This window comes from Podarcis muralis, chromosome 9, assembly GCF_964188315.1.
Source record: "Podarcis muralis chromosome 9, rPodMur119.hap1.1, whole genome shotgun sequence".
Classification (NCBI taxonomy): Eukaryota; Metazoa; Chordata; class Lepidosauria; order Squamata; family Lacertidae; genus Podarcis; species Podarcis muralis.
This window is the reverse complement of record NC_135663.1, coordinates 19,394,173-19,406,285: the sequence shown is the minus strand read 5'-3', so window position 1 is coordinate 19,406,285 and position 12,113 is coordinate 19,394,173. Positions and strand designations below refer to the sequence as shown.

At 40.3% G+C, this 12,113-nt stretch overlaps 1 protein-coding gene across 3 annotated transcripts in view; it reads left to right on the top strand.

Moving 5' to 3' along the window:
- Positions 1–12,113, top strand: part of UNC5C (unc-5 netrin receptor C) — a 302,919-nt gene that overhangs the window by 171,577 nt on the left and 119,229 nt on the right. For all 3 annotated transcript variants that reach the window (XM_028743498.2, XM_028743497.2, XM_028743496.2), the window contains exon 2: positions 7,434–7,655. In XM_028743498.2, coding sequence (XP_028599331.2) covers positions 7,434–7,655 — 222 coding nt within the window. The remainder of the gene's footprint in view (positions 1–7,433; positions 7,656–12,113) is intronic.

Genomic DNA, 12,113 nt, shown 5'->3' with positions numbered 1-12,113 from the left:
TTAATGTGCCGCACCCTAATGATGAAAAATGAATGGTGGTGTGATTTAGCCTTCAGCAGCTTCATGTAGTAAGACTGTAAGATGATGGTGATGATGATTGAATTTATTTACCGTCCTATACCCGCAGGTCTAAGGGTGGTTCACAGAATAAAATAAGATCTTATGTAGGTATGCACCCCAAAAGCAAGAGCTAACTTATGTACATGTCCTAAATCCTAAATTTTCTTCTGCATGTGAATAACTTGGCCCCTTTGTTGCATTGCACATTGTTTTAGAGCATTGTGCAAGCCAGAAGAGCAGCTTGAATGAAATGTTGTACCTTGAATGAAATGTTGAGAGACCTGGGTTCTTTCTCAGCCATAAAGTTTACCAAGTCTGCCACAACCTCTTAGCTTTTCTTTTGCAGGTAAAATGGAGTTGTGGACAATATAATACACCTGAACTGACCATACCTGAAGGGTGGGATAAAAATTGTAAGGGATATGTTGAACTTACCAATATTTGAAATACGATTTTCTCTGACAGAGTTTACGAGCTGCCATACATATTTACCTACTTTAGTTGGCTGGTTGCAAGAAGGGAGGGTTGCATTTTTTTAAGCACTAGTGAGTAATAGTCCCTTTGGAAAGAAACACACTAAAAACAAGACATTATCTCCTGCCTAATAAAGTTGCCTGTCCAAAGTGGCACCTGCTGTTAATTTCACACAAAACAGGATTTGTTCTTCCAGAAAACCCTTTAATCATAACATTTAAAAACTAAGCACAAATCCCAAACATGCAGTTAACTCCAGCTGCCTTTGTTGTAATGTATTGCAAAAGATTTCACTGAACGATGGAATCCAAAAGCGAATGGAATTACCTTGGCAGCTATTTCTTTTAAATTGCTCTTGAACCATCCCAAAGTAAATTCCACTTGAGAAGAATTTGCTTTAGATCTCAGGAAGATAATAGTCATATGTATTATGATGTAAGTAATAATAATTTAATCCCTGAGATTTAGGAAAAGATACATTATGTGAATGGGTGAGAATTTATTCTAGATCTGTAGCGACAAGTCTGGCAATAGAGAAATAAATGTATTGGTGTATGGAACCTGTATTATTATTATTTAAGTATTTAAAATATTTTTTTGGCTGCTTCTCAGGACATGTGCCCATTCAAAGCGGCTTACAGTCAAAATAGTCCTGCTCTGGCAGGAAGGTAAAAGGCGTTTTCATGCGCTGCTCTGGTTCGCCAGAAGCAGCTTAGTCATGCTGGCCACATGACCCAGGAAAACTGTCTGCGGAGCAGACAAAGGCCAGCTCCCTCAGCCAGTAAAGCGAGATGAGCCCCGCAACCATTAACGTTTGCCTTTTTTGCTGTCTATTTTATTGTTTACTAAAATACCATGACAAAACAACTTAACATGGTGGTTATGGCATTTGTAGTAGATTGCAGGCCTGGAACTCCTAGGAATGGGAATCAGTATGTAGAATTGGCTTACAGCACAATCCAAACCCAACATCCACCAGAATGAGAAAGCCTGGAGTTGGTGGATCTTTGGCTGCCCTGGCTAAGCTAGGAGATTCCAAGGACATGGTGGGATGGAGAAGGGAGAGAGTTATACCTATACCAACCCCCTTTCAGCTTGGTCACGTGACCCTGCACCTTAGCAGAAAAAGGCCAGAAAAATAGGAGGTGTGAGTTGAACTCCTCCTGAATCGAGTTTGGAATAGGGTGGCTTGTGCTAGCATAAATTAGACCAGCCTAAGTTACATTGACTTTCTATTGTTAGTGTTCCTTTGTACATAAATGTTAGACTACAATGCTCCTGTTGGGTCTTTAAATATAGCAACAACTAGACTCCTTGGTTCTTTTGTCTAGAGTTTGCTCTCTTTTCTTCCCTGTCTACTATAAGGCCTGTGATGGATTAGTAAATGGATAACCCAGGGCATTCTGGAACACTGGATAGAATGAAAATGGATTTACTAGAAACGTTAAAAGTATTCTTAACATTTTGAGCTTTGGAAACAGGCTGAGGCTGCATTCCAGAGAGGGCCCAAGATACTTTGTTGCCTGAGGCAGAAAATCCAAAAGGCACCTCAGATGTAACAATAGCATTTATGCCTATTAGCCGTGTCCTGAAATCCACTCCCTTGATGGCCTGTACTGTGGTCACGTGAAACTAAGCAAACTGTGCTAGGTGCATTATCCTTATTGCCTTACTGCTTCTACTTTGTGTTTTTAAGAACAGGAACATTTAACACAGTGCTCAGCCCCAAGAAGATTGTGGTCAGTGAAATCCTGGGAAAGCATTTTGGTTGTGCTTCCTAGAACGGAAGTGGCTGTGCCAGTGTGGTAAAGCGATTTCAGTTTGTTTTTTCTCTCTGCCTTATTCCCACTTGCTGATCCAGTTGCAGTGAAGTGCCCCACTGAAATCATTCAAGCATGCCAGAATGTAAGTTTTAATCTTCGCAGTGCTTGCTGACCAAAATGAGAGACTCCTTTTGCCCTGCAGTGTTCTTGTGAATCCCGGATGTATATGCAGTTAATGGTGAGGGGGAAGCCCCCTGTTCATGTACAAAGACTGTCCAGTTATCATTTCATTTACAAGGAAAGCTGGTTTCTGCCTTAGCTCTGATTCAGGTGAGTTGAATTAATGCTCCACATTTTGTGGATTATAGCAAGGCTATCACACAGCAACAGTGAGATACGAGGGCACATTTTAACTGTGTTTAAGCATGCCCAGGTTGTGATTTGCTCCCCCCCCCAACGCACCCACCGTTATAGCTGTTTATCTAAGGTATATACAGAAACAGAACTTGTAAAGACATAGTTTGTCTGCCTGGGAGAAAAGGAAATAACGTTTTGTGCTCTTGCTTCAGGAGATCTAATCGCATCTGAGAACCCAGAAAAGCACAAACCGAGTTTCCCGCATTGATTCCATCAGTCTGATAAGGCTGTGCCTATTACTCCTTAGCGGTGTGCAGCAGATGTGTAGGCTAGAGACCTGGAATGCTGATGGAGAGGAGAATGTACCATCTGATTGTTTGGGTGCTTTTTTTATAGGGTGTAGAAAAATCCAATCATTGTTCCATTATTAGGCATTCTCTTCTGCACAGCTATTATCTTGGTGAATAATGAAAAATGTAAACCCCACAAATGAATGAGAACATGCTTGTCTGAAAAACATTTTGAAGCAAATGTGTAAAATGAATGCCATTCTGTTCTCAGCAATGCTGTGTGGGTGGTTGTTTTCTCACAGTGCAATCTTACTTCTACGTCTACTCAAAAGTAGGCAAAGGTAAGGTAAGGTAAAGGACCTCTGGATGGTTCAGTCCAGTCAAAGGCAACTGTGGGGTGAGGCGCTCATCTTGCTTCAGGCCGAGGGAGCCAGCGTTTGTCCACAGGCAGCATAAGTAAGCACCCTTGAATTCAGTACTCCCAGGAAAGTAGGTAAAGGATTGCAGACTTGATCTCTCAAAGAACAAAGTAAAATATGTTGACGGTGAAAGGTCCTTATTTGAAACAAGGCTCTTTGTCAGAGATTTATATATCACAAATCTGGAACTTTAAGTACAGCAGAGAAATTCTAGTTTACTCTTTGATAGCATGGTTATGAACATTATCTTCAGTAAATGTGTTGGGAGCTCTCAATGAAAAACAATACTTTTTTGCAGTCACCAGGAATTAGCAAGGCAATACTTGTTTAATTATAAAACATATGCCTGCTTTGTTAGTTTCCATCTGTCTCTTTGCTGATTTGCAATTAAATGACCAGAAGAAAAAGATGTGCCCCGAGGCTATTGGGGGGGGGATGACTCATCTCTAATGGTTACACTTTATACTTTGTTTTTGTGCATGTGTGTATGTGAGGTCTTATTCACAATCTTCTTCTTTCTGCTTGCATCTTTGAAAAGTATTTGGGGATGCAAGCACAAAATGGCTAAAGAGAGGGTGGGGTAGATGTAAATAAGGCAATTGAAAATCAGCAACACACACACACATCAGTTTAAACCATGGTAACTTCTCCATTGATACTACGCCATATGCTTCCAAAACAAATCCAAAATCTGCAAATCAGGCAGAGTGTTCATATTTGATAATGATCATGTTGATTTTTAATCAGCATTGAAACACCTCCTTTCACTCATTTTGCTAGATCACACAAAATGCTTCGCCAGACCTTGACTTACGGTACCAAGCGGCTGTGAATGTGTGGACTCATACTTACTAAGGAGAGAGCATAGCCATGATTCCCAGTTCGAGCAACATGCTAAACCAAACTTTGGCTTAATTTAGGTCACATTCACACTATACATTTAAAGCAATATTATACCACTTTAAATGGTAAGATTTTCCCTAAGGAATCATGGGAGCTGTAGTTTGTCAAGGGTTCTGAGAGTTGTTAGGGGACCTTTTCCCCTCTCATAGAGCTACAATTTCAGGAGTTGTTTGAACCCTCTTCCCAGGGAACTCTTGAGATATAAAGGCTCAGGCAGCCCTCTTAAAGTATCCTTGGCCTAAGTTGTTTAGGACTCCAATAACTCTTTTGGCAGTGTATAAACAGACCCTGGTACCTTAGTTCACTTAAAGGAAAATGTTGAGGTCAAATTGGTGTTTGCTCAGGGATTTTGTAGGAAGCAAAGAGAGTTTTGTTACAGAATGGTTAATTTTTTTCGGGGACGTTTCAGCCTTTCTGCAAAAAGAGTTAAATACAGTGTTTTAAATGACAGAAGTTTTTTTTTTATTGATTTGTGTTTCATAAACAGTTAAATACTGCGCTTTTAAATGACTGTGGAAAGGTTTGCATTCTTCTAATACAGTTTGAGAGGCTCCGGAGGTCCATGAAACCTCAAACCCTCTTGATTTACCTACATCCAATAAAGACATGGTGTAACTCTAGCTATGGAGATAGATATCGTGGTAGCAATCTATCCAATCCCTTTCATCTGTCATTGTTCTTTCTTTATCTGTCTGTCTACAAAAGCTGTGGCTGGAGGAAGAGTCTTTCATATCCTCTGTAATTCTGGACACAGGAAAATATAGGTATATCTAGTGTAAAGAAAGGTAGTTGACTGACATTTAATCTTCATGAAGACTGACACGAAGGGGAGAGCTAACCTTCTGCAGTATTTCTAGTTTGATATTCTGTGGCGCTTTTATTGATCATCTCCGGCGTCGGTCACTGCCTATAACGATAACTGCTTCAGAGGCAGAAAAGAGGAGATTGAATAAGGCCTTCAGGACTGTCAGCTTCTTACTGATAGATCTGTCAATAGTTACTGCTCCCTCATCCTTTTACCACTGTGAGAACTGTTTGTCTTGGGCATCTTGGATACTCTTGCATATTGACGCTAGAGTTTAAAGCCAGCAGGATGAGCTTTTCCCTGTGAATCACTGTGATTTTCCCCTTTAAAGAACGGAATGGTTGTTGTTGTTGTTTTAAGATTCTAACAAAGGAGAATGATGAGGCTGTCTGAAAATTAGTTCATTCCCAGCAGTTTAGGTCAGATTAGTTCAGTGAAAGGAATTACCATACTGATGTAAGAAGCTGAAGTTGATTATGAGATCACAGAGCAGGAGGATTATGGTTAACTTACTTGGGTTCATTGAAATGGGTCTGTGATGTCAGCTCACTTCCGAATTGCAAATCCCTGTGCATAATTCTCAAAGCAACCAAAGGAAACTATGAGTTCATAATTGAATCTGGATTCCAGTCATGGTGAGTGGTAGTCATTGTGAAGGGTAACAGATGTTCATCCTATGTTTATCGATGCCCCTCGCTCTGCAGCCTACCTGTAGTTATGACTCCATCCAATACTAGCACCCTACCTATCCATGGTGATCAGGCTATCCTGAGCTATCCTGGGAGCAAAATACAGAAAAGAGGATTCATTAGCAGTACAGTGGTACCTCTGGTTAAGAACTTAATTTGTTCCGGAGATCCATTCTTAACCTAAAACTGTTCTTAACATGAGGTGCCACTTTAGCTAATGGGGCCTCCCGCTGCCACTGCGCTGCTGCTGCACGATTTCTGTTCTCATCCTGAAGCAAAGTTCTTAACCCAAGGTACTATTTCTGGGTTAGCGGAGTCTGTAACCTGAAGCGTCTATAACCCGAAGCGTCTGTAACCCGAGGTACCACTGTAAATAGCACACTGTCTTCACTGTGGTTGCAGCCAAAGTTAAACAAACCCTACTGCTTGTCTCATTGCTCTCATTGGATGATTTTGGCTTCTGTAAGAGATTTTACACCTGTATTACCTGAGATGGGTTTTATGGATGCAGTCTCAGCGGATAAAGAAGGATGTAGTTCAGGAATCTGCTTTGCATGCAGAAGGTTCCTGGGTTCAATCCTCAGAATTTCTAGATAGGACTGGGAAAGATTAAACGATACTGAGCAATATGGGCCCAGTATAAGACAGCTTCCCTTGGCCCAGTTAGCTTGGGCTGGATTCAACTGTCCCATCACACTCCCTGCCCCATGCACTCCCCCACCTCCCCCAAATCCATTTTGGAAGGTCAGAACAGTGTGTGTCGGGAGAAGCATAAATGATTGTACTGATGGAACAATATTCTTTTTGCTACATGGAATTCTACGCATCAGCTCCAGGGACCTTAACCAGCATTATTTTCAGTTGATTCAGGAAAGGCCCACAGTAGGCTTCCATAGGTATATAAGTAACCCACATGATCTTAGTCTCATTCTTCTCAGTTTCTATTAAATCATTGTTTTTGAGGTTTCGGCTAGGCCAAATTTGTAATCAGTAGGCACCAATCTTGCATATAATGCCACCTAGACTATGGTTTAATATTAAAATTTGCATTTAATTCCTCATATGGTAGAAGAATATAATCTTCAGCCATGAGATCTTTGATGGTGAACAGAGATTAACCCAAACATACCACATAAATGCCCTTTTGCCTGTAAGTCAGTCAGCTACTCCATACAGCAAAAAGATAAGTGTTTTGATCAATGTTAAACAACTTAATACAACCCTGCAAAGCCATCGTACTCCTGTTATCATTATTATAGAAACACTTACATTATTAAGATACTGATAAATCAATGCTGCTCAGCAAGGAAGAGGCCACATGTAGAAGTATTCCAGATGTACACATCGAATCCATCTAAACAGGTACATCTCATTGTCACCAGTATTGTAACTGTGTGTTAATAGAGCCTGCTGTTGGAAAAAATTGAATGCGCCCGCTTGAAAGGATAGCTGCAGTTTTGTCATAATGATTCCCCCGAAAACTGTCTTAAAATCAGCTATATCTTTTATTCGAAACACTCATAGGGCAATCTTCTAAGAATATGTATCATTCATGTAAGGATTGCCATCTCTATTTTCTTCTTGTAGTGAAAGCTGAAAAACAGCTTTCAAGTTCAGATTCAATTTTATTTAACAGCTTGTTAATGTTTCCCTTCCAACTTCTTTTCTTGCAGATGATGACTTTTTTCATGAGCTCCCAGAAACCTTCCCTTCGGATCCTCCAGAGCCACTTCCTCACTTCCTCATTGAGCCTGAAGAGGCCTACATCGTGAAGAACAAACCTGTGAACCTGTACTGTAAAGCTAGCCCTGCCACCCAGATCTACTTCAAATGCAACAGTGAATGGGTCCACCAGAAAGACCATGTGGTAGATGAAAGAGTTGATGAAACATCTGGTGAGTTGTTATTGTTTTGAGAAAATGTACTAATGGCTATGTTGGATAAATTATTTAAAATATAATTGCATAAGTAATCTCTCTTTATTGTACTGCTGGAAAAACAAAACGTCTCCTGAGTTGTGCTTCATCATAACTTGGTGGTGAAAACAGACAGCAGGGGAAATCCTAAAATCTGATACCATGACACACCATGACATACAGGTAATGTTAGCTCTCAACAAATATTGATGAGTGAGAAGAATAGGATAGAGAATGCTGACCCTATTATAACCTAATCTCTATCGTAGTATAATTCTGGTAGAATTAAAATGCAGATATGCAATCATCATATATGCATCAGGCAAACAGTATCAGATGCATGTAAAAGGATTTCCTTGATGTAAAATGTGGATTTTTATCAGCCTGGTGTACATGTCATTTCTGCATATGTGTGTGTGTGAACAGGATAGTGATCATAAATCTTGGGCATTCATGGGTCTGACCTTCATTTATTGGTCTATGCCAAACAGACTATGTACAAAGATTTGAGTCAAGCAAATCTATATACCCAGTTTTCTCATGTACAGAGCATGTATTTGAAGAGGTCACTCTCACATGTTCAATAAACATATGGAGGTTAGGCACACCATGGTGTGAAACTTGCCACAGTAATTGAGTTCTTCCCACACACGCTGGGAAAAATTACTACTGTACTGAGTTACATGTGCTTTGATTCAAGTGTGCAGTTTGAGACTGAATGCACAGGCAGACATTACGTTCCACGTCCATTCAGGATGATGAATGCATGCACAACATAACAACTGCATAGGGCTCAAGGCTCCCATTGACTTCATTGACCACATTTAATATCTTGAAAAAATCTAAGAGACTTAGAAAACATCCCATGGGCCATAAACATATTTGTGTCAATGATATGATTCCTCTTGTTTTGAAAGATTAGTAATCAATATACTTTGGGTCACATACAAGATAGAGAGAAGTGGAGCTTAGTGCTGTCTGACAGCAATGAAAAATAACTGGCTAGCAAGGAAGGTGATTTCTTTCATAAGGGAATTGTACCAGCACTTGGCCTAATTACTCAGAAAAAATAATTCCACCAGATGCCTTAGAAGTCTCATGTGAATTGGGCTTTATTTGTTTCAGCTCATTTATTTGCACACAGTTTTTATATATATATAAAAAATGCACTTTTAACAGTGCAGTGCTGTGCACAATTTGAGAATAGGAAATCAGTGAGGTGTTGCGGTGGGACAATTACTTAAGTTAAACTGGTGCAGGGAAAATCCAATACCTAGGTTTTTATATGTAGAAGAAACAGATAAATTAGCACAACTGCAATGGTTAGGAAATTGTCTTATTCATTCATGCACACATACACACATGCACACATATCTAGGCCTGGTTTGCCCATCACAGCAGACCAAGCTTTGGCTTACCAGGACCATGCAAATATTCTGGCTCCATAGAGGAGCTAACCCCTGCTGTTCTCATTTTAGCACAGCAACACAACCCAGCCAAGGTTTGGCATAGCATGCTGTGTGAACCCCAAATCCTGGCCGAAGTCTTTCCTCTGTAACCACAGTCTATAGCCATGGTTTGTCCTATGGTTACAGATCATGGTTAACCATGATCCAGGTTGGGATGACATGCCATATGGTGCAATGCTAGAAGGACTGGGGAAAGGAGCTAAGCAGGTGCCTGTTCCTCTCTGGGAGCTCACCATGTTTGTGCCATTTTGGTAAAACATAGTTTTGTTTACCATGATGTGCAAATAAGGCCATAGAGAAAGGAAGAGAGAGTTGGACTGATAGGCATGGATATACACAAATGCACACATATTAATTCCATGTTGGCATTTAGATGCGAGGCCCAGGTGGTCCCAGTTAGTAATGAGTGTAAAAATCCTGTTCCTCTATGCAAATTCAAGTAGTTTCCCTCTTCTCGATCCAAATCCAAGAGGTTTTGCCTATGTAATATAACTCAGCAGTGCTGTGCTGTGCATAACAGCCTTTTTGGCTGTGCCACATTTGAAAGCAAAGCAATAAATCAAGATTATGCAGCATTTTAGGGTGCTTGTAGATGCTGTTTTATTTATTTTTCTCAATGATGCTTAAGTTCTTAATAAACCGGCTTGTAAATAGCTGTCTAACCTCACATAAGTGTTTACCAGTGAAAGAAGATTAAATTCACATTTCTCCTTCCTGTCGGTATATCTGCATCAACGCTCAAGTAACAGGAAGCAAAGCTCATCTTAAATTGCTTCTGAAATGCAGGTTTTGAATCAGATTTTCTCCGAAGTCCTCCAATAGCAAGCAATGACAAGGGAAACAAGACAAGCAAGTAGTAAAATGCATGTGTGAATGGCAAAATCTGATCATGCATTCTATCCTAAAAGGCAGGTGTTAGCCAGAGATTACAGGGATGAAGGACCAGGAATGTGAAATAAAGGCATAATGTTCAATGTACTTGGCACAGCAACTTATCTGGGATTGTAAAAGGTAAAGAGATAAGGAGAGAGAAAGAGAGAGAAATCCGCTAAGGGCTGTAAAGGATTACATGTTCATGAACTCAGAAGCACTGTAAGGGCCAAGCCAGATGAAATTGGTGCAGTAGCTTGTGTTCATTCCTGTGTGTGTCAGAGTGTATCTGAAAGAGGGAGAGAGGGAGAAATAGAGAATGAAAGAATGAGCGTATTTTGTCACTGATCAATACAGCAGCAGAGCTGTATATTCTATTTCAGCTATGACTGACGATGCAGAAGTTCTGGAGAGAGTGTGCCTTAGTTATCCCAATTCCCATTGAGAATAACTAGAAATATATGTCCTTTGAGGCCCAATTATTTTAACAAAAAGAATCTTATACCCACTTGCTGACTAAAGGTTGAAAGTTAATATCAATATAAGTCTTGTAAAGTGCAGTGCTTAAAAGTATGCCTGAGTATATTAGACCAGACTGCGTTCCATGGGTATCCTCCAGAGTATTGACCTCTAGTGTTAAAACATCTTGTTACTAGAAGTGCAACTGGAGAGGTTGGGCAAGTTATCTTGCAAGATTTGCCCAGCTTTAGCTTGCTCCGCATTGCCCTCTGACATTAATGAAGCAAAGTTCACCACTCATCTGACCCATACTTCCTTTCACCTTCTGCAATAGGACTTCGAGCCAGCAGACCCTCCATGTATGTAGCTGCTTTTGCAGCTTTGATGATGACTCAATAAACCAATGTGGAAACATAGATTATTTTGCAATCATTATAAATTAATCAAAAGAGAGAGAAAACCCCGTGATCATCTCTCCTTTCTGTTTGTTTTCTTTCGGCATGTTGGATACACTTAACTTCATTTTAAAAAAATGCATTTATTGTAGTGGTGCATATTTTGTGCCAACTAGTTCTGTGCTGCAGCCAATTAACTAATCCAGTTGCTTAAAATGGAGTTCAGCATCTCAGATTTGCATAGTAGCCAAAGACATTTTTCTGCTTGAAGCAGAGCCCCAGTAGTTTGCCACCATGCTAGGGGCACTCTAAGAAGCCTTGCTGCATCTTTCACCAATTCCTGTCTTCATTGTATCACCTCAAGCAAGTTTCTTCCACTCTCACCCTGTTAGTACTTCCTAAAATAGGAAGACCCAGCTTGACAGGCTACTTGGCAGCTCAGTCTTGTTTGTGCTTTGAATTTTGTGATAGTCTTGACTCTTAAGAATCTTGTTTAAGGACATCCTAGCCAGAACTACTTGATGGTACAGTGTTGTTGTTGTTGTGGTTGTTGTCTAAATTTACACCCCACCCTTCCTCCCATAGGAGCCCAGGGCAGCCAGCAGACAAATTACAAAACAATTAAAATATCTATAAACAATATTAACACAGATGCAGACTGGGAAAAATCTCTACTTAAGAGATCAAGGTCCTCAGTAGTCATTGAAAAGATAGTATTTAACAGGAGGGGGTTAATTCCAGAGGGATGGTGCCACATCACCAAAGACCCAATATCTATATTGTGTGGAAAACATCTCCTGATATGATGGTTTCTGCAAGAGGCCTGCAAAGGGCTCCATTGGGTATATAAGGATTAAGACCATTTTTCAAGTTTGTAGCTCATTAGCAGTTAATGCAGTTCATTCACCAGTGGAATAACATTGTGTCGATATTCTGCCACAGTGAACAGTTATCCCGGCACATTTTGCATTAGCTGAAGCTACCAGACCAACCTCAAGGACTGCCCCACATGAAGCTCATTGCAGCAATACCACCTGAAGGTTACCAAAGCATGGACAACTACAGTTCTTGTGCTTTTAGGGATATTTTCTTTGGAGCAATGGCCAGACCAAACACATCTGCTGAATGCACAAAATAGTCTGTAAAACCTTACTAAGGCTAAGGATTAGAAGAAACTCTTCAGTTGTGAGATGGTCAGATAACTGCATCAATGCAGTTTTAAGTCAGCCGAGGTTAAACACATA